The 22,460-nt window shown below is 42.6% G+C and overlaps 1 protein-coding gene across 16 annotated transcripts in view; it reads right to left on the bottom strand.

Moving 5' to 3' along the window:
- The window catches only part of LOC125768032 (teneurin-m), a 616,010-nt gene that overhangs the window by 172,627 nt on the left and 420,923 nt on the right, over window positions 1-22,460 (bottom strand). For 2 of the 16 annotated variants that reach the window (XM_049435149.1, XM_049435142.1), the window contains exons 1-2: window positions 18,065-19,397; window positions 13,608-14,198 (exon numbers count right to left, since the gene is read on the bottom strand). The exons of 11 other annotated variants lie outside the window; for them this stretch is intronic. Coding sequence is in view for 2 of the 5 variants with exons in the window: in XM_049435142.1 (XP_049291099.1) it covers window positions 13,608-13,692 (85 nt within the window). In the remaining 3 variants the exon portion in view is untranslated. Of the gene's footprint in view, window positions 1-13,607; window positions 14,199-18,064; window positions 19,399-22,460 lie in introns of those variants that run through there. 3 more of the 16 variants (XM_049435144.1, XM_049435143.1, XM_049435148.1) reach the window with 3 other exon arrangements.

The following is a 22,460-nucleotide window of genomic DNA, read 5'->3' as shown; positions in this document are numbered from 1 at the left end:
TACCGGCGACCGGGGTATGATCCATAATTAAGTGAACCAAGGCGCTGGGTCCACAGAGACGGGCGGAGGACGTTGAGCTTTAACAGAATCATTATCGATCGACCGTTCGATGTATGGGGCGAATGTTTGACAGTTTCGCAGCGCTGGCTTTGCCTTTTTGCCTGGCCTGTTTTGATGTACGCTCCGACCGTACCTTGGTCGATGGGAAATTGGGATAAATGCCGTGTAAAACCCACATACGTACACGGGAATGGACACGATGCTGTGGAACAAGTTTTTCGCCAAACAAAACACAGGGTGACATCCAAAACTGATTGATCGCTTATTCATGCGCTTTATTTCCAATCGTGCGCGTTATGTGTGTGTGTGGCTGTCTTTTCGAACCGGTGTGTTATATCGAGCATGGTTAACCTCCAGCATCAAAACCACATCCGCGAAAGGCAACTATGGGGATATGATAAATGAATGAAGCAGCCTACAACCGAGAACAGGGCAACGTTTGTGACCTGCCGTAAGAAATTCTTACGAAACTTTCATTGTAGACTAATTAACGAAGGAAGTTCCACGTATTTCCCATCCATTCGTAGGAGTTAACTTATTCGAACTGTGTATTCTAACGCTTCGAGAGTTCTCAAACTCCAATAGGACCGGTTCGTGTTTGACCTTTACCCTGTGGCAGGTGATGAAGAACGCGCGCGCACTTTTCCTCAATCATAAAACAACCTTACCCAGGAGGAACCGTACAAGACGCTGAACATATATGTGTGCTTTTCTCATGTTTTTTTTTTCTTGTTTAATAATTCTCGTAACATATAATTCCACCCACTCGTGCTAGTGTTTCCCGGGGACCATCGAAAACGTGTCTCGCAGCATGATCCGTGTCTTGGATGGTAGATAAACGTGAAGAGTACGGCCTAAAAAGCACGGTTACACGGCTCCAGAAGTAGGCGGGAATGTTCGGGCGCTTTGTGGCCGTCCCACCGTAGGCATCGCGAGTGGCTTCGATAACAGTTTTTTTTTGTTTCGTGTTCCTACGCTCTCGAACGTGGATACCGATGAATGTACGAGGATAAAATGGGTTATTAATGATAGTTCGATTTCTCGCATGTGTGGGCTCGACCGATCTTGATGGGGCCTTCATAATTTTATGCTGCACCGGTTTCAGACTTTTGTGATATTTCAGGAAAAAAAGATACTGAGAAGAAGTTCTTCAGTACCTATTTAATATCCCAAAATGATCCATTCTGCTTCTGGATGGTTGTTTTGTTTTTTGCATTAAAATATATTAAAGCCTGCAAACGACCACCATCGAACACACAGTCGACGCTGGTTTTGACAGTCGTGCAACCGCAAGGAATTTCGCACGCTTCAATATCACGGAGACAATATCCCCAAAAAACCCCTTTTCATTTCTCACGCTCCGTTGGAGCGTTTCATCGCTAGGATTTGATGCAGATTGTCAAGATACGCAGATTTGATGAAACAACGATGTGGGTGGCACAAAAACGGTAAGCAACCATTTCCACAAAACACCATGTTACCATGGGATCTCTCGCACCCGATCGAACCCAGGGGGCTGCGGTGTACCCGAGCGTGAAAACTGCATTCCGTAAGCACACCCCACCGGGGTTTTGGTATCGTCTCCACAAAAACACGGAGAAAGAGCACCGAGCACCGAACGTCCTTTGAACGCAGCTAAAACCCTGACACTGGAAGCTGCCAAACGGTGTCACCCCGGGCAAATAGCCCGAACTGTTTTGCAAATGACTCTAATCAAAACTCACTCGGGTGGAAAACTCGACTTCGACCGTCGTCGTCGTCGTCCGGAGGGCGATAATTAAAGGGCCACGGTAAAATTTCCACCGAGGTGGCGCATTAGCAGCAAAGCTTTTCCTACTCGCAACTCCTTTGCACTGCTCAGTTTGTGAGGACATCCAATGGGGGGGCAAACTTGCGGCGTTGTTGCAAGAAGAAGTCCGACCGACTGTGGTTTACTCGTCGGCAAAGACGGCCCCCACCCAAAACCAATGATGGAAACTGAAAACCTTTTTCCGGCTAACTTGACAGGCAGTGACAGTGTGGTGGACTGTGAATGGTACGTGTCACAGCACACACCATGGAGACGCCCCGAAGGTTTTCGTGTGTATCGGTGTTTATTCGCTTCAGTTCATGTTTATGTGCGAAACCGCGAAGATAGGAAAATCCTTGAGGTGTCTAAGAAAAAGTTAGTATCACTTGGGGCTAGTGGTTTTCTTCTGGTGGGAAATGTTATATGATTTTAAAACGAAGTAAAGCTCCTTTAGATAAAAAATATTACTTTAACTATAATATTAGTAACTTCTCCTAAAGCTGATACAATTTCTTGAGGTTTGTAGACATTAAAGTTGGTTTAAACAGATTTCTCGAGCTTATCTAAATTTTACTCCCAAATAATTGTCTAATAATTTTGAGCTCAAATCTATTGAAGGATCTAGAACGGTTGGGTATTCTAGAAATCTCTAACCAAAGTTCTAACATCCACAATAAAATGTTCAATATAACACTAAAAAAAGTGAACTCAAAAACTCTCAGAACAAAGCTAACGTATGCAGATTTAATTTTTTTTTACGATTGCCTAAATATCCTGCAGTATTTTTTTAACACTGCCCCCGGTTGCATCATCTGGTCGTCGAGTACACACAGCACCGAACGTAATTGCGGAATGCCTCCGCAATGGCCGGGCACGTCGCGAGTACGCAAAGGTTTTTGATATTTGAACTGTGTGTAATTGAAATGGCAGAAGGATTTTTTACCCCATGCCCATCAACGTTTTCCATTCCCTTTGCGTTGCACTGTGTGTGTGTGTATGGTTTACGAGGTTCGCACATAGTTTGGCCCCATAGCATGGGTATGCTTTCGCCTCGGAACATCCATTGGTCGGGTTCGTTTTTCATTTCTTTTTCCCCTTATTTCCCGATCCCTGCCATGTACCATTGCAGGATGAACAGTTCTGGATGCATTGGCAAAGCTTCTGGAAACCAAACCACCTCAAACTGCAGATGGATGTGTGGGTGTGCGTTTCTGCTTTTTTCCCCCCTTTCCCCTTCATGATGCTTCTCTTTGGCGAAATCGTAAAAAAAATTACTGAACCGAAAACTCACTTTACCCCTTTTTTTCTCGTCTGGCCCATGTTTTTGCCTGGGCGAAAATTTGCTTTGTGGATTTTTCACAACCCCAAGTACGGCGCTTCCCACGGTCACTACACCGCTCCGTTGCCACCATAGCAACAACACGCAGCTGGAAGCTTCACTACAGTACCAGCCCGGTTCTGGATCGCCATCTCGAGGTCCATGCTGCTCGGTTTGGCTTCACCGTTACCGCTCTCACTTTGTACGCGCTTGATCTCACTTTTTCATTTACTTTTATTCGTTGAAATATTCCACTAGCATCCTTTCGGACTTTCGGCACACGCTATGGCAGGGTATGCCGCTACCCCAAGATGGAGAAGGGAGCAAATGGGAGAAAAGTGAAAAACAAAAAAAACCTCGAGCATTACAACGATTGGTTGCGCGGGAACCGCGGGAACCTTAATTTTTGCACCCAACCTGCCCCAAGTGAGCCAACCCACTTTTGCGAGGAAAATAATGTACACACTAGAAATGGGAGCCATAACAACAACAACAGCAACAACATCGTTGCACAATTTGCTTGCATTTTCCTTGCACTTGTGGAAATGTGGAAAAGCGTCGGGAAGAGTGCACAGAAGGAAGAAAAAAAGGCGCTGACTTCATCGTTTTGCCGCTCGCCGGAACAGTAAACGGAAAAGATCAAGCAAACGGGCGAATTTTGTTTTTTCTTCCGCTTCTGCTCCACAGCAAGCCACCAGAAGTGTGTTTGAGAAATTACGAAATTTTTCCAAGCTTCTCATCGTAATGGGGACTTTTCCTTTGAAGATTGGATCCAAACGAGTTGGAACGAAATGGTTCGGGATATTGTGATATTGCATCCTTGCTGGGAGGGAAAAACGCGCTATTCCAGCAGCTCGTCTACTCGTCTGAAGGGATTTCTTTCTCACATTTTATTTTTTTTTGGGTGAAGTTGCTGGTACCGTCTTCCAGCGTCTAGCTGGGGCCTTTGAAACGGAAGATCGGATCTTTTGAAGCGCTTAAAGAGGCGCGAAATTTGTCGCACTTCGTTAGTTGCGATGGCATTAGAAGCCGTATATGGAGCCACTCACCGGAAGAGGTCAACGAGTGATGGTGTTTTTTTTTTGTTTTTGCTTACTCCACTATTCCAACTATCAAGAATAAAGCGAATGCTTGAAGCGAGAAGCATCTTGAGCGTTCAGTTCCCCCAAGAATTCCTGGACTGGTGTCGGCAATCATTAAAACAACGATCCAAAAATGCTTCTCAACTCTCAAAAGCAAAAACCAGTTGGCATCTCTTTGATGTCTAGTTCCAAATAGGACAAATCCTAAACAAATCCTTTTCACGAGAAGCGGAACTTCTCGCGACATATGGGTGTGCTCCCAGCAGTAGCGAATCCTCCGCACGAATGACTCACTATTTTCTTTCGCTCGAGAGGTCAAGAACGGGCTGTGAACTGGAGCTGGATGGTAGAAAGAAAAACTTCTTGAGAAGAATAGCTTCCCTCTTCGGGGTACAGAGTCTCAAGAGACCGTACAAACTGGAACTCGTCAACAGCTGAAGCAGCAGTTGGCCACTAATGACCAACAATATCCGGACTATGTCTGTAGCGCGGAACCGGAGAAAACGCGTTCAACAAAAGTTTAACCCCATACGCTTTACAATGCTGCGGATCCTAAGCCGTGGTTGAGTAAGGATGTGTCCTTACACTTACAATCCGGTTGTGTGTTCTAGCGGGTGGGTTGTTCCGAATTCCTTTCCCAAACATCTTTGACAGCTGAGCAAACGACTCGTGGAAGCGCTGCCGGTGGCATATTGGGCAGTAGAGACTGAGAGAGAGAAAAAAAGTAGTAACCGTTGTAGTATATAAATATACACTTTACTTCGCAATTCTGATCCCCATCACACGTGTACGTTCTATCCTTACTTCCCCATGTCTTAGAACGTAACGCTTCAATCGGTGTAAAATGTGATAAAAAAAGTACAAGGCAACACACCGGAGCTGACGAAGAACTTTTCGCTTCCAATCCTTGTTGACGCTACCAGCATCAATTGGCGATGGAATTGCCGTTCCATCGTTCCAAAAAGGGAGACATCAGGGCACACGATCCTGTCTCCTCCGCCCTATCCTCTTCCCAAAAACCCATCTAAGTGTTGCTAAGCGTGGGGAGTGTAAGAAAACGAGAAAACTTTGCCAAATATTTACTCCGCGTGGCCAACAATGCCGGGTTTTGCGTTGTGCATTTTTTTTCGGGTCCACCATCGTCATCCGTGCGACGGTTATGATGCTCGCACTGATACAGCCTGTTCCATCGCGCTGCTACCATCGCAGGGCACACATTTTCCTGTTCGTTCGCTCTAGAGCTCCAGGATTTTCCGTATGGTTGGTTCGGAGGTATTTTTCCCTGCCATTGAAGTACCCTCTTATTTTCGAAGGTTCCATCAACAATGTTCGCCTTCCCCAACATACAAAAAACACCCTGCACGACATCGATTTCTTCCTTACTTCCGCACTCAATAACCAACCAACTAGTGGCCAAAAAAAATCCCACCCCAAAAAAAGAAGCAAATTGTACTAAAAGAAAAAAGCCACCATTCGAGCAAAACTTTCAACCAACAATTGAACACACACACACCGGGTGGGTGCGTGGAAAAATGCTGGGCAGAGTTTTTCGGTTGTCGGAAATGATTTACTGCACTTTGCTGGCATCGGTCCTGCCGGCAATCGATCTTTCGGGGGGTTTTGTGATGTCGGGGAAAAAGCGGGTGCCTAAGCTGGCAAAAGTTAGTACACATAAAACTTGGTACATGAACTGGCCTTTTTCGCCTTCGGCCAAGTGAACTCGGAATGATTGACGGAAGGAAAAACCAAAAAAACAGTAGAGCGCGCGTGTGTGTGTATTTTACAAATATTGCAATCCGTGTACACGTTTGTGGATAATGCTTTGCGGTGCAATTTTTCAACAAATTTTTACTCTTGAACGACAGAAAACAAGAATGTTGTGATGTAAGTGAAATAATGCTGGCAGGAACAGATATCTTGGAAAACTCATTGCAAGATGTTTGAATTAAATGGATATCGAAAGGTTTTTTTTATGGTCACTTCCTCAATTTGTAAACAATTATATCAAGTTATGAACTATATATCTAGATATCTCTTATTCTATGGAAAGAGATATGTCTTTCTAGTGAACATTTTATTGCAAATTATAGTATCAGTCAAAAGATATCTTCAAAAAGAAAAGGCAGATTTCTGGAACTCATATTTCAATTTCTTCCTATATCAACATCAATGCACTACTAAGCATTATACTAAGAATTTATTCTCAAAGTATAGTAAACATATCCCAAAACTATTTGGAACGAAACGAATGCGACCTTACATTGCTTCAGAATTAATCATAGTTTTGTTTGGAAAATATACTTTGCTCCAAATATTAGACATTTCAACAAAAAAATTACTTTTCTGTCAAAATTGAGACTTATATTGATGTTTTTGAAAGGTTCAGAGGTTATTGAAGAGATAAGCGAAAAGATCCAGAATACTTTATTAGTGATGTGGATGGAGTTTTGAGTTACAGGGAAATAATATTTGATTAATACTTTTTATTAAATGAACTCAAAAGACTAAATTCAAATTCTCAGATTCAAAGTCCCAAAGTTAAGAGTGGAAACATATCGTTTCTCAGCAAGATAATGGAGGCATTCTAAGCAGTTCTTCAACAAAATCTTAATTCATTGGTAGGGATATTAAATTGTACATATAAACTACCCTGAGTCCGCAGTCCCTGGATTCTTGTTCTAGAATCAGTAGAAAACAACTAGGATATTATTGAGGGACAAATCTACGCCGAAGATATGTTGGACAGGCTATAAATAACTAATATTCAAAGTATAGATAAGCTATAAATAGAAGTCTTGAGCGTTTGTTGTAAAAAAAAATTTGTATTTATTTTAATCAAAAGTTTGTTTCAAACTCTTTTTTCTCCTGTACGCTTCAAGGACGAGTTGTGGAGGATTTTGAGGACCAAAAAAAAAACAAAACCCAACCATATGTTACGTTAAAACCAGCCAAAATCCTTCCCGGAACGATCCTTTGTTTTTGTTAATCGCACGTGTTCCGCCATTTCATCAATTCCATCAAACCGAATGTCCATCAAAAAGGCATCAAAAAGACCAACCGAAAAAACATGAACGCAATGTTGGAAGTTATCGAGCGGAAAGCGATAAGAAAGGTAAGCCAATCGCACGATATCCTTCAGCTAGCCGAATGCGGAATCGGTGGCATTTCTTACGCTCACAATATTCATTAAACTTTTATAGGACCACACGAGCAACGTCACGATCGTCGATGCTGTTTTGACCATGAACACAACGAGTAAGAAAGCGAGTATGCAAGTACACCCGAGGTTAGGGAGGCATCTCAGCGTTGGAAATATGGCCCGCCAGCTTTGCACGCGATACAGCCGGGAAAAGCATTTTCCAATTTAATTATAATTATTCGATTAATCGATCGATTGCTTCCGGCAGGACGGTGGCGGGAAAGGGGGCATTGAGCATTAAACACGAATGCTATCAGGGGTTTAGTAGCGGTGTTTTGGTTAAATGAGTTAGAATTGGTAGACTGAGCAGAGAGATGGTTGATTTGATACGCGCGCACATTCGAATGCTCATTTCGCTAAAAGCAAACGAGTTATGCGGTTAGGCTGTGTACCATTTACAAAATAATGGCTGCAATTTATAATCAGTCAAATTGCAAAACCTCAAATCTTTCTACGCATTGATTGGTGGAAATTGAAAATGATTTCTAAAATGTAGAGGGGAAAAACAGTTGAAATTTCACTCAGCAATTGAAGCTTGAAAAAAACACACACAAACGACCGTATTTAAATAAATATGCATCTGTTTCATTAAAAATTTAACGCACAAAACAACCATCGGAGGACAATAAAATGGACCAAACAAGTAAAAAGGACATCCAATAAACTGACATCTGGATCTGTTTACGATGACGCTTTTTTGCCATTCCTTCTGCTGATTAAACCCCCGTCACATCCGGTGGAAAACAAACGCCTTCGGCGGGCGTGATTCTGGCGGCGAAATAAATCCCACCCTCCCCCCGGACGATAAAGGAAGAAGGTTTCGAATTTCTTTAAAGCGAACCATTTTCTTCTCCGCGGCCTCCAAATATGCGCGACCGAAACCTTCGAAGTGTGTGCCTTCGTCATCTGTTGCGAACAGATGGCAGTTAGTGACGGTTGCAGACGCTTCACTGGCTAGAGCGTATTTCCCCCTTTTTTGGGAGAGATTTTCGCGCGAAAAAAAAGGAAATCCTCCCGCGCAGTCGACTGATTGACCGAACGCAAATAAATGTCGCGGGCCCATTCGCGCGGAGGAATGATGCAATGGTGAAATAATGTGAAGTTTTTTTTCACTCTCTTCTTCCTTCAATCGGTCGCAAAGCACCCTTCTCAAAATGTGGTGACAACAGTTTTCACCGTCCGGAGGTGCTGGAAATCTGGCCACCCTTTTTGGTTTTTCCAGGGGTTTTCTTTTTTTTTTTTTGGAATCAGAAAAGACAAATTTTCTTTAGCTTTGGATTGACTTCGAAACCGAATGCTGGTGGTTAGATTTGTTTGAGCAAAAGATTTTCCCCTGTTATCGATCGGGGTTTTTCTTTCTCTCTCTCTTTCCGGAATGACGTTCTATAGGGATTAGCAGGAATGGTACACATACAACACATACGCTCTAAAGTAAATATTACACGGCAAAGAAACTAACCTAAGATTAGGCGGCAAGGAGCACGGATGGCGTTTTGGCAATGAAAGTACAGGCCGTAATCGTTACCGATTAGCAGCTGTTTTTCATGTGCCCTTTTCTTCACTGCTTCACATCTTCAGCAAATCACCCTTCCTTACGAAACCGACGAGGAAATTGAGTTTCCGGCAAGTTGGAAAAGGAAAGAAATCGATAAAACGTACACACGAGGTACGTGAGGTTTGTGTCGCATGAGCAAACAAACACCAAGCAAGAAACAAATCGTTTGATACGTTTTTCCCCCATCGAAGAAATGACAAATATTGTAAGAAAATTTAATAAAAATCCACAAGACGCTAAGACGCAAAACTGAGGTGTGTTGCGGAAGGGAAACTAATTAATATTTCTTTCCTAATGAATGTCAAACAGAACAGTTCAAGGCGAGAACAAGCTTAAGGAGTAATTTAAGTTTGCGATTTCGATACAGAGGAAAATTTACAGCACAAAGAGGAAGTAAAGGAACATTCGCTGCCAACCCCATGGAACACTAATTGAAGGCTCGAAAGCGAATAAAATGTGATTTGCTTGCTTCCTCTTCCGTCGGTCGTGAAATGAGCGAGATAATTTTTGGACCAAAAAATCAAAACCATCCAAGGAAATAAGGAAAATGGAGAGATGGTTTTCCTTACTTGGAAACCCGAATGTCGAACAGCAACATATGGCCAGTCGTCCACGAACTCACCTCCGGGACTTTTTGGTCCAAGCAAAAAAAAAAGGAAAGGAAAACGCCTCGGGGGGAAAATCAACAACAATAATTGGAAAGAAAAATCATGGCAGCTCGTTTGTTTTCCACTTTGGTGTTCCACGGAGGAGATGGGGAAATCACACACAAACACAGGCACAAGGGGTGACACATTTATGGTCGACATTTTGCACCTCCATCGGGGTTTTGTTTTTTTTTTTTGTTGGCTGAGGTATGTTTTCGTCTCACAACTGTGAGACCACTTAATTTCGTGAATCGAAAATCGAGTTCGGGTGTCCCCTGCGGATTTTCACCTCACCACAGGATTCACATTCAAACAAGGTGACAGTGAAGGGTGACAGTATGAGTACTGTTTTGCCTACAACGGGCGTTATTTTACGCGTTTTGCTTACTCCCTTACCACATACAGGGTGGGCCACAGTCGCTGTGTCATGTATGCGTAAATAGCAGTTTTATGTAAATATTTTTAACCAAACCAAATGGAGGGTGAAAAACAGAAGAAAAAAGTTGTAACATGTTTCAATGCCAATAGGAAAAATTTAAAAGGAAACTGTTATTGGGAAAAGAAAAAAAACTGTCCAATATGCAACGGCAAGCAAGGATTGTAGTGGTTTTGTAAAAGTAAAATCTCCCTGGGTGTATGGCTGACTGTACACGGCGACATTCCATCCATGTTATCAACCCCAAACGGTTGGAACGATTTAAAACATAAATTGTTTTAATTTTTGATTGATATGCAAATGATGCGTAGCAATCAGCCCTTTACGACTGATACTTCGGGGGAGTGGAAACGATTGTCCTCTGCTTGCCGTTTTCCATTCGAAATAGGACACATACGAGTAAATTGCCCCGATGATGGTATCCCTATAACCGTGCTAGGGATTTTCCCCCATTTGGTTTTTCGCTCCGATGTTGCATCGTAAAAATTCAACTGTGCGTAGCAATATTAATGATATTATTATTTTATGCAATGTCCTCTTCATTCCCTAACACTACACAGTTAAAGGGGATAGAACTCACTGCGCGGCATGCAAACAAAATTGAAGCATCCCAATAATGGCAATGAAATGTTCCACCATCTCTAAGTTCTTATCGATTTTCTCACCAAGCTTCATCAAACAACACCATCGACCACGATCATCATCAACCTCCTCCCAAAAAACCTCAACCAACTCCCGCTCAAACGCCTAAAAGCTCATCAGTCCGATCGCTACCGCGTAGACGTCCGCCAGATTGGGAGCGATTGTGCGATAAGATTTATGGAATAAAACTGTCCCAACCCTCGCGCCTTTAACCGACCAGGATTGCAAATAATAAAATGCGATGTAATCGGGTGTCTCGTCATCCGGCCGGGCGTCGAAATTGTTTGGAAGTCCCCAACAACCACTGTTGGAGAATTGTTTTGGGGCGAAACGAGATTTCCAACGAGCTCCACCACTTCAGCTGATTTTTCATTTCCATTTCATACACTCGTGCACCGGTGGAGGGCACACAACAGAAAAAAAACCAAAAGGAACCCCAAAAACTAGGCAAAGGGCAAATCTTAAAGGCCTGGTGTAGATGATTCTCCCCGGGTAATCCGGATAGGTCGTCCGGATCCCTTCGTCACGCGGCACAATCTTCACACTCCCATACCACACAAACGTCCACAATCGGTGCAAAAACTCAACGTCCCCAAAGGACCCAGAAAGATGATAAATTGCAAAATTGTTTTCCCTGCAGAGTTGCTGCTGCCAGAAGTCTCTGCCTGCAAGCGCTTCTCTGTGGCGTAAAAGTGATGGCTAGAAGGGTGATGTGAGAAACAAAATATAGGAAAAACACGCAAGAAATGTGTGAAGTAAAATCAATTTCCATCGGCCGATTCCACTGGGAGCTGGGATCTCTGCATGAAAGCAAACGCTCCGAATGCTTGATTTTCCTGAGAGAGTGGAATCAGAAATAAACCATTCCACGATTACAGTGCAACTGTTTGGTGAAATGGGTTTCAAACCATCTTTTCCACACCCGTGTACGATGTTGTCGTACCCCACGTGGAAATGTGTCTCTATTTTGTACTCGCGACTCGAATATTTGTCATCACCTTTAACTTCATTATTTTTTTCCTTTCTCGCTTTTCGGGGTACCGAAGGGTCGTCACTAATGACTTTTCCCTCGGATTTTTCTTTTTTTCCAGGTGGAACAGACAAACCACTTACGGATGTTGGGTTTTCGTGGGGAAGGGTGGAGATCCGGAACAATTGGGTGGTCAGATCTCGTTATATTGTCATCGTTCTGTTCTCTAGCGCGAATGAACTAGCGAGCGAAGGTTTCGAAATCGAATAAATTGGATTATCCTTTCGATCTTTGCGCTTCGGGAAGCGAAAATATATCCTATACCTCTGTAGCCATTCGATGGCTGTGGTTGGATGCATCGGCAAGTGGTTTTTCATTTGTCGTTCATTATCGTCCGTCGGTGGTTAAATGGATGGGCCAATCTACTCAACTCTAGGGGTTGTACTGACTTGGTTTGCAACTATTGGTTTTCGAATTAGTGTGCACCTTTGCAATGATCTATTGGTTTCGGTGATGTTGATGATCAACGGAAAAGCCTGTTATTTCCTTGAGGAATATTGAGCTCAACCGACATCAAATCCTATTTGAAGCTCAACAGGAATTCATTTTCTAATTTCTGTAGACATCAACATCTATGCAAACGCCTAGGGGTGAAATGATGAGATGTATTACAAAATGGAAAGATGTTAGGGATTGTTTTTACCTTTGCTGTCACTGTCAGCCAATGGCAAATCACATAATTTGAGTTTGACTTCTTACTGCAGAAGCTACCACAAAGTGAAGAAATTTTACAACATTGGGAACTTCTTGTCAACAGAATATATTCAATCTTTTGCAGTATATTATCTCTCTTTTGGAGAAAAAAGCAGAACATAAAGCAGGTGTCAAGTTCCGAGCAACTGAAAAGTGCAGTAGAATCTAAAGATGAAGACTGAGAGAAAGACCATAACTACCTTGAAATTCCCCGGGAAACAACTAGGCACATAACGAAGAAGTACCTGGAGGAATTGGACATTGTTATGCGAAAGTGTTAGTCGATGCAATACGCATCTGACCAACAGGAAATTCCCCAGAGAGAGCGGTTGATGGTTTTGGTGCAAAGTTTCTTACCGAAGAATATCCGAAGTCAGAGTCCTGATGAATGATTAGTACTACTTGACACTGAATTGCAACGACAAGTAAAAGGGACGTGAACTTACGTCCTCCAGCAAGTCGATTAGTGTTCTCAATTTCTTCAGTGAACTCAGTTCTTCAGATGATCAGTAGAAAGGTGGTATAATTGGCATTAGGACGTCGATCTGAGATATAGTCTTAAGTCTTGAAGAATGTATGACTGACCTAATCTCCTCCATCATTCCAAGAATTAATGGAAGGCTGATTAAAGCTACATATTTTGGCAAAGCCTGAAAATCCTCCCAATATTCCTCAGAATAGACCAAGAAAAGTTTTTTTGGGGATAACTCAAACAGAGGATCTTCTCACACAATTTTGAGGAAATATCAGAGTGGAATGACCTCGCAAATGTTGAACCCTAAATTATCATTTATATTTCTATTGGTTTTAAATGAAGGCTTGTTATGATTCAATCATACTGGGTTGAATTAAAACACGTCTTTTATTACTTTCTGCTCTCGAGCTCAGTCCACTTTTTCTTAGTAATGCATACTTTAAATGGAATGTGAGCCAAATATATGTCACTGTCGTACACTGTTGATAGTGAACAAGCAATAACACATCAATCAACATTGTAATCAAATCAAGCAACAATCTAAAACCCTCAAAAGCCCCTAATGTTAGTGCGAATGGCCATCAACCAAACAAAACAAAACAAAAAAAACGAAACATGTAAATGCAAACAAGTTAACTTAAAAACGACAAAAAAGAAGAGATAAAAAATAATAATAATAACCTCGGTTGGTGTGTTTGATGGCACCACGCAGGACACCGTTCTCGCGACACTCCATCGTAGCGTCGTATTCGTACGAGTTGTTCATTGCACCTGGGCGCACCGCCGTTGCAGTGGCACCGTTGCAGCACCGTTCGCCGGAATGCAGTACCGGTACCGGACCGCGTTGCACATTGGCACCGGGCCAAACACTTTACAGCCACATGGGAACACCCCGCTTGAAGGGGGTTGAGACGAACCCAATTTTCCGACGATTTTTTCGTGTTTTTCCTCTCCACACACACGGCTATGCTGCTCCTTTTCTGTATGTTCCAGAACTTTAATATGCACTAGATGGGTTTTTTGTTTCCTTCCTTATATGAACATTCAATAAATTTTTAATAAAAAAAAGAACACTCGCTTTTCGAACACCCGCGTTTGTGAGCTTTTATGGAAACACGAAATAAAAATTGAAGAACAGAAAAAAAACACTAACACACACGAAAATAAGCAAACCCAAAAAAAAAAATCACAAACACACTTTACACTGCACTTTAGCGCACATTAAATGGTTTTCACCGGGCACTTTTCACTGCGCGTAACACCGCAACCGTGCTAAGGATTAAATGCAATGTAGAAAATGAAATTAAAATATTTTTAAATAATGCAACCAACAAAAAAAAAAACAAAACCAAAACAAAGGTTGAAAAGACTTAAAAACAGACACGCATCGGGTTGAAAATTGGCAAATAAAACGTTAAAGAACACGCTCGTAAAGTAGGGAATCTGAAGTGAACACGAAGTATGCCGCGTTTTCGCCTGCGAATGCAGCGAAAAAAAAGAAAGGAATTTGGTTCGAAAAGGGAGCTAAAAATCACAAGTACATTTCATCACACGAAAATCCGGAAACAAAACAACAAACAGAAGAAAGAAAAAAACATCCGAATCGCTATTTTCATCCGATAAACCGTGGAACGTGGAAAATAAAATTATTTTCCTCATCGTTTTTGCACTTTTTTCCCGATGCGGTATTCCCTGTTTTTCGAACCAACAAATTTTCCACATTTTCCCGTTTGATGCCATTGCACGGGATTCAGTTTTTTTTTCTTCGTTTTATTCACTTTTATTTTTCATTAAAACACTGACTTCATGGAAAACAGAACCAAAAATTATTCGAAACAATCGCACTAAAAATGAGCCATCGTCATATACCAAAAACAAACAAAAAACACACTCACAAACATGGTTCACACGGAAATTGATTAAAAAAAATGCGACGAGGTAAAATTGAACAAAAAGAACGAAAGGAAAAAAAAACATTGACAAACCAACACGAAAACACATCCATTTTCCAGTCCCGGGAACAGGAATGGTTCATATTCCGCAACAACTTATGGGATCTTCATAAATTGTTGAATTATTTCACTATTTGTCACTGATAACGAGTGCCACGCGTTTACGTACGTGGATTTGGTTCATAATTCACTGTGCCACTGTGTGTTTTTTATTTCTTTTTTTTACACTTTTATTAAATGTTTAACATTGTGTTGTTTTTTCGTCTTTTTTCACATCACTTTGTTTTTTTATTATTATAAACAGATTTTTTTTACTTTTCAAAAGGACCTTTTATCCTTGAAAAGATATCTTAAATGTTCCTTTTCTTCTATTTTCCGTCAGTGAGCCGATGACAGGTGCATCCCGTCGCGGATCGTTGACAGATCGATCGATGATTGTTTACTAAACCACAAAATGCAGCATACCCGAATGGAACGGATGTAGAAAAGAAAGAAATCAAAGCAAAAATGAAAGAAAAACAATGAAAACAAACAACGATGCAATCGAGCTTTATGGCAGAATGGAATAAATGTCTAAAGATGTGTAAATAAGAAAGCAAAACAGAGGAAAAAGAAAGATAAGACAACAAGAGGGGTATTGAATGGAACGCGTACCGAGAACAGAAAAAAAAACAAAACCCATGTCCTTGCCGGTTTGTGCAGGATAAATTCAGACGAAAAAGACCCACGGAAGAGGACATCAGGTACCGCAACTCCGCATTTCCAGATCCCTTTTTACCGGGCTGACTCACCGGAATGTCAACCTGAAATTGTTCGAAAAATGGAAAGGCCCTTTTGGGTGAAGAAAGCTGGCGCTTATCGGTTTTATGACCCAGCAATCGCTTCTCACGGACGGGTAACAAACGGTATCTTGGCCGGGTTCTAGGAACAACCGATCGAGGGGTAACAATGGGAAAATGTGTAGAAGTTTATCCCTACCTAACCAATAAAGGTACCTCTCTACCCTTTGCGCCAGCATTGAGCATTTTAATGCCCAAGGTGTAGGCAAGATTTTAAGGATGATGGGTTTTTGTTTCAGAAGCGACCTTCCAACAAAACCCATCCCCGTTTTTCCAACAAACAAAAAAAAACGCCCCTACCAGAAAGGCTTATCTACATTGGGAGTTTGATATGGTGCGATTTGATGTTGACCTACACGCCTTCAACACATTCCATCAGAATCGTCAGAACGGACGAGCACAGCTGACAAAAAACCCCCGAAATCCCGCAATGGTTCAGAGTTTGGGTTTGGGAAAAGAAAATCGATAAATTAATAAAAAAAATCACCCCACCAAACATCGACGCACTTTAGCGACCCAGAGCTGAGAACAAGCGGAAGAATCCGTTGGATCGGGGTTTTTTTGCCAGCATTCTGGCAATCGAACTGTCGCCAGAAGGTCGTCTTCGTGTACCAAAAAACTTTGGTGGGAGTTTTATGTTTGTGTGTGTTAGTGTGTGGGAGGTAAAATGGGAAGAAGATGGGAAATGATTCAATAATTCATTTCTACCCAGTTACGTACAAGAAAACGAGGTCACCAAGGAATCGAAGAAGCAAACATATTTGTGCAAAAAGCCCCGGGATCGAACCAAAAACGAAGGTAATGGGACACCAAACTATGGTAAGAATGGTGGAGGCACACAAACAAGAAAAATTGTTCACAAATACAGTGAAGAAAAAAAAAAAGACAGGATGCTGTACGAGTCAGGATAGCTATGGTGCCGAAAAAATTAGGCTACCTCCACAAAACGGCGCAATGCTGCGTAACAATCGCCTGGCTGGAAGGAAATGAAAGAGACATAAAGAAAAACGGCTCGAATTACGCTCAGCTGAAATCCAAGCAGCAGTGGTGGCGGCGGCACCCATCCGAAAATCGTTCCTTTATTTCGTATTTTTTGTTTTTTTGGTGATGCAAAAGGATACGAAAATTGGAGAAGAAAAATAAATAGGGAACGTCCAATTTTGTGTGAAGGGCAATGCAATGTGGGGAAGCGGCAACGAGAAGCGGAACGCGGGGGGAATCTTTCGCACATCGGGAAACCACCGTTTGTCGGGTTCGGTGTTCGGGGCAAAAGAGTGCTACATTTTCATTGCCGAAAATCTGGAAAAATTGACGAGCGCACGAGAGAGTACGCGAATTGCAAAATTTTCCACCACGAGAGAGAGAGAGCGTGCGCGAGAAAGAGAAAACAGCAGGGAGAGAGCAAATATTTGTGAGGAGAGTTTTTCCTTCTCCTCCTTCGTTTTTCGGGGTGGTAGCAGGAAAAACCCCCCTCACGGGAAAGAGAAACAAGAGAAAGAGAAAATTCGAGCTACAACACTGGGAGAGTGAAAAACGAGGCCAAAAAAGGACGAAAACTGCGACGCACGTTTTTCGTGTATGGTATTTTTTTCTTCTTTGCTTTCCGTGATTTTCCCTGGTACATCCTTTGCCAAAAGATGTCCAGTCTGTCACGAAAATGTTGCAACAGCATTACCAGGGGGGGTTGGCAACGCAAAAATATTTCGATTATGAAAAATCGACAAGACTTTTCTTCTGGTGACAAATTTCTTGTTTTCGTGGTCGAGTTTTGCCTCAAAAATTGTTTGGTTCCTGTTCTGTGCAAAAAAAAAAACACAACCAAACGGATGGGAAAATTCGCGCTCTCGCAGAGAATTTTCCCACGGTAAGGATATTCCGAGAAGCCTACACCACCGACCTCTACGTGCGTGTGTTTGTGTGTGTTTTTCGGGAGGGGGGTTTTCGCGAAACGAGAAAATGTGGGCGCTCGGTGGGGGGCTCTGGGTGTTTATCGATTTATTGTTTTGGTTTTTGGGGTTGGCACACTGTTGGCGCACCGGAGAACAACTCCGTTTTTGGGGAAAAAGGACGAATTTCTGCACGTATTCAACCAAGGCTCTCCAGGCCATAAGGAACCGTTGTCGTCTTGAAGTTCTTGCTTCTTGAGGAATTTTTGTTCTTCTCATTTTATTTTCATTCACCAACCAAAAAAGAAGGAAAACTGTTTTGCTGTATGGAAGAAAAACAGCGAAGCATGCTTTGATGTAAACCACGGAGAAGGGGCGCCTACTATTCACGAAAGAACACTTTGCAAAACAAAAACGCTCAAAGTTATAGGGATAGGTAATGGAATGGAATGTAAACTCACTTTCTGAACACGCTCGAACATGAATGCCCCGAACGTTGAAAGGCTGAAGCAGTAATATTGCGTTGGTTGGTACACTTTTGCGGAAAATTCTCGATGATATCGCTATATCTATAATGCTCTCACTCAATCGAATCAAAGGACACCCCACAATCCACAACACTTTTATGACACTTTTATTACCAAAAATAAAAACACTCAGCCTACTGTGTACTCAGAATATTTCGCCATCTGCATGAGGATTCACTAATTTCTTTCTCTTCACCTGATGTACACACATACACAGACACACACACACACAGAGATACGCCAAAAAGGAACGAATTGTTTTCACTGCGAAACTGCGTTTGCGGCTAATCGCTATCGTTCAACACTTCACTTCACATACTATCAAACTGTTGGGTCTCTCTTCAATTGGACGTGTGTCGTCTCGGGTACAAAGCTGGTCGGAACATTCACCTCAGCATAACAATAGGTTCCTTTTGCAGTCACCATACATGCTTATCACTAACAGATGTAACCACAGCCGGGTTGCTTCCTCAGCTGCGTTCTCGTGTGTGTTCCCACATCATGATGGTTTTTTTGGATGCTGCTGCTTCTGCTCCTGCTACGGGAAAAGCAGGCGTTGCTCGCCTGCTTTACTGCGATTGTTTGGTTTCGGATTTTTTTTTCTTAAAAGGAACAAATTTTTAGCTCATCTGTTCATGTTTCATCTCGGCTGGAAATGTCGACTCCCATGCGTACCGTAAAACAACGCGCGACACAAACAAGATTAATAAAGCACACCACGAGTACACCACGAAGCTGTTTTCCGCGCGCGCGGGTATATTCGTACGCAAAATAAAAGCAAAAAACAGCTGCCGGTTTGAGAAGTGGATTTTCCTTTCTGCACAATTATCGATTAATACCATCAAGGGATTGCTTTAAACAACACTCTTGCTTTATAAACGTATTAACGCAAAAACCGATATTCCGATCGCGAAACGCTCTGCGTGGACTGGGCGCGACGACAGCGAAACGCACGTCCACACGCACTGACGGTCAAAAGCAAACTGCTCGAATGGCTCACTTTTTGCTCGAAACGCGCTCCGTTTCGACGAGTTTTGACCTGTTTGTGCGTGCCGCATCCCAGTGTAGCCGCTGCGAAAACGATAGATCGCGTTTCTCTCGGCCGCTCTTGCTGCATGTTTTATTCTCTCCCGCTCGCACGCAGCGTACAAAACAAGACGGGAGAACAAAAAAAAACTGCATTCTGAAGAGATTGCTCTCCCATTATGCAGCTGATGCTGAGCAGGATGCTCTTGTTTGTGTTGAGAAGGGTTGTTTTTTTTCTTCTTATTGCTTCCCGTGTGCTCTCTCGCACGCTGAAATTGTTCTCCAAAAATAGGAATAATTCTCATTGCTTCGTTTTTTTTTTTGCTTTATTTTACCACCACTTTGACAAGTGGAAGAAAATGAGCTGCTCATTTTCGCCACATGAAACGAAAATATGAGTGGAAAATCGTCTTGTCCCGGTGCACGGAAGAGAACCAGAAAGAGAAGGAGATAGTAAGCAAAAGTGAAGATTTTCATCGATTTTCCCAACCGGAGAGATAAACGGTTTTCGGGCGAAGAGAAACGATTTCGCTACTGCAGCGAATTTCCCCGTTTTTCGCTGGAACATTTTCTACCTTCTGTTCCGCTTTTTTCCCTCTTTCCCTCTGCTTGACAATAACATTTTCTCACCCAAAAATCCTGGCACCCATTTATCGGGAGTGCTGTAGTGCAAATTTTGCGTCTTACGGAACTCACGATACTCAGTATAAGCGAGAGTTACAGAATCCTTACCCAGCTCAGGGATATTCCGTTTTCTCACCCGATTCAAGTGAAACTGCAATCATCTCACTGGGTGATAGTGTGCGAGTGAGATGGGTTGCAATCGTCGTACTTGCTCTTTTTCGCTCGGTATGAGTTTTCCTTTCGTTCGAAATGGCCTGTTCGTCTTTCACTTGACTTTCCAGAGGATGTACTGATGGATCGAGAGAAAAAAAAACCTCACACATACTCACGTGTACTCACAGGGGTATACAATCTGGTCGACTGTCGGCCGGTAGCGAGGAAAATCGTCGCGAAAAAGAGAATCCCATTTTTAGCTCGGTGAGTAGACGACGATTGAATTTTTCGGGAATATCTTCCTAATCGCCTCCGGTACATACACGAGATTTTCCACACAACCACGTGGGAGTGAGATGGAAAATTGTACCCCCTCGCAAATACATTTCCATCTTCTACTGCCGAGTGAATCATCCGAGACAGGATTGGGGCATCCGAATTGGGGCAAATTCTTAATAAGGATCTTTGTCGACTGTTCGTTAAGAAGGTGGAAAGATTTTCCTTTTTTCATCTTGTTCTATCTCGCTTGTTCTGTTTTCCCCACCAAAAGGGGGGAGCCCTTTTTCAAAAAGGGCATGTAAAAAAAGGACACAAACCCGTAGGCAAATCCTTAAGTGTTAAACTGCATAAATCCATCCCGCAGGATTGGCCCCAGGTTAAGGCCGTATTTTACCCCCACGATTTTTCCAGGGGTCCGATTTTCTTTCACCCCGCTGGATGGTGCGTACGCGTGTAGGAATCTTATGCTCTAGTTCGCAATGGTTTGGGGCCCTTTATCCTGGATCCATCCATGAACGGAGGAGCATCGTTATTCACATAGCTCAACATTTGAGCTTCTCACCCCCCCCCCCCCCCCCCCCCCCCACACCCCCGTGCCTTAGGGGTCGACGGTGGAAAACAGGGAAAGTTTTATTTTCATTTTTCCACCATCCAACTGGGGTTTTGAAAATGGGAAATGGTAGAAGATTTTTTGAGGCAAACTAGAAAAGGAAAAATAGGCAACTTTTTGAGCCGATTTTCCATTTTTGCATCTACGAGACGAAGGTACGTTCGGAAAATCCTGAGGGAATAAGAGGGTAGCAAACGAAAGGTAAAACAGTGTTTGATGAAACATTGGGGTTAAGTTGAAGAAATAAATAGAATAAATCAGTGTTAGTGTACATTAACTTACTTTGTATGAAAAATGCAATATTATTAATCAGAATAGTAATTTAAGGAAAAAAGTATGTGTTGTATGTTAGTAAGAAAAAGCATTTGCTTCTTTCTAAAATGCCCAAAGTGCGTACGTTAATCAAAATACTTTCCCTTTTTTCCCTCTAATATCCGGCACCGTTCAATCAAGGCCAGATATTTTCCACCCATCAAGCATCGATCGAATTTTCATGCATTTAATAAGAGAACGTTCTTGCGCCTTTCTTCGTCGCCATCTTCACCACCTTCGTCGGCCCTTGTGCCTTATTTCGTTCGCATATCTTTCACTGTGTGCGCTCGATTTCGGCATTCGATGCGTATTAATGGCGTGAGGGCAAATTCGATTATGTTTAGCATATGTGACGTCTGAATGGTAGGTCCCTTTTCGAGTACGTGTCCGCCCGGAGTACGTTCGGCTAGGCTGTAAGCATGACCGAGAATTTGATTTTGATTTCCAAGGGCAACGCTTGTGCCTCGTTACCAGTACCGAATGCGAATGCGGAAAAGCAGCTTACGCAGCACCAACTTCCCGGTTTTGCTAAAACAGAACGAACGAAACAACGAGAGAGAGAAAAAAAAACTCTTGGAAAATCCTTTTTCCATTCCCCACACCGGCCGGAATGTCGGCTTTTGCTGACTGATTCGTGGAAACGCAGGAATTGGATGACGGATCCTAATGGGATCACTTTATGGATTGATTTTCTTGACGATTGCACTTTTCAAACGGCAAGCCTGTTGGTTTTTTTCTCTCCAACCTTTTTGTCACTCGGGAGTCATGAACTTCCCTTTTATACGCCCTTTTTGCCAGCTTGGTGAGAGCGTAAGTTCAAACTGGACCAATTTCTTGTATGTACGTGAACATGGTGGCGAGAAAAACTTTTAAAAGAAGTTTGGTTCGTATCTTCCGGGGTGGCAAAAAGACACACCGAAGGATGAGATAAAATCCGGGAGCACTCCGGTCTGTTCCTGTATTTCAGTGTATTTTTTACCAACTCCTTTTGTGTTACGAAAGGATTTAAAGATGGGCGTATGTGGTGTGAGCACACACAGGATGAACGCAAATGATGGAAAGACGTGCGAGGTTTCCCTTTTTTTCTGATTTCGGGTGCGTTGTATCGTTAGTTAAGATTTGAGAGCTTAGCGTCGCATGAGCGGTTTTGCTTTTTGTTTTTTGTGATTCACGACCATCCAAGGCAAGGGTGCAAAGCAAAAAGACGGATTAGGGAATCCTCTCGAAGTAACCCTTAATTTTTGGCTGAATTTCTCGTCAGGTATTTCTATATTTCTTTTTTTGTTCCTTGATTTAGAGCATCAACGTCTAATGATCCTATGGGTT

This window comes from Anopheles funestus, chromosome 3RL (genome assembly GCF_943734845.2).
Source record: "Anopheles funestus chromosome 3RL, idAnoFuneDA-416_04, whole genome shotgun sequence".
Taxonomy (NCBI): Eukaryota; Metazoa; Arthropoda; class Insecta; order Diptera; family Culicidae; genus Anopheles; species Anopheles funestus.
Note: the sequence above shows the minus strand (reverse complement) of the source record. Positions and strands in the feature narration are given on the sequence as shown.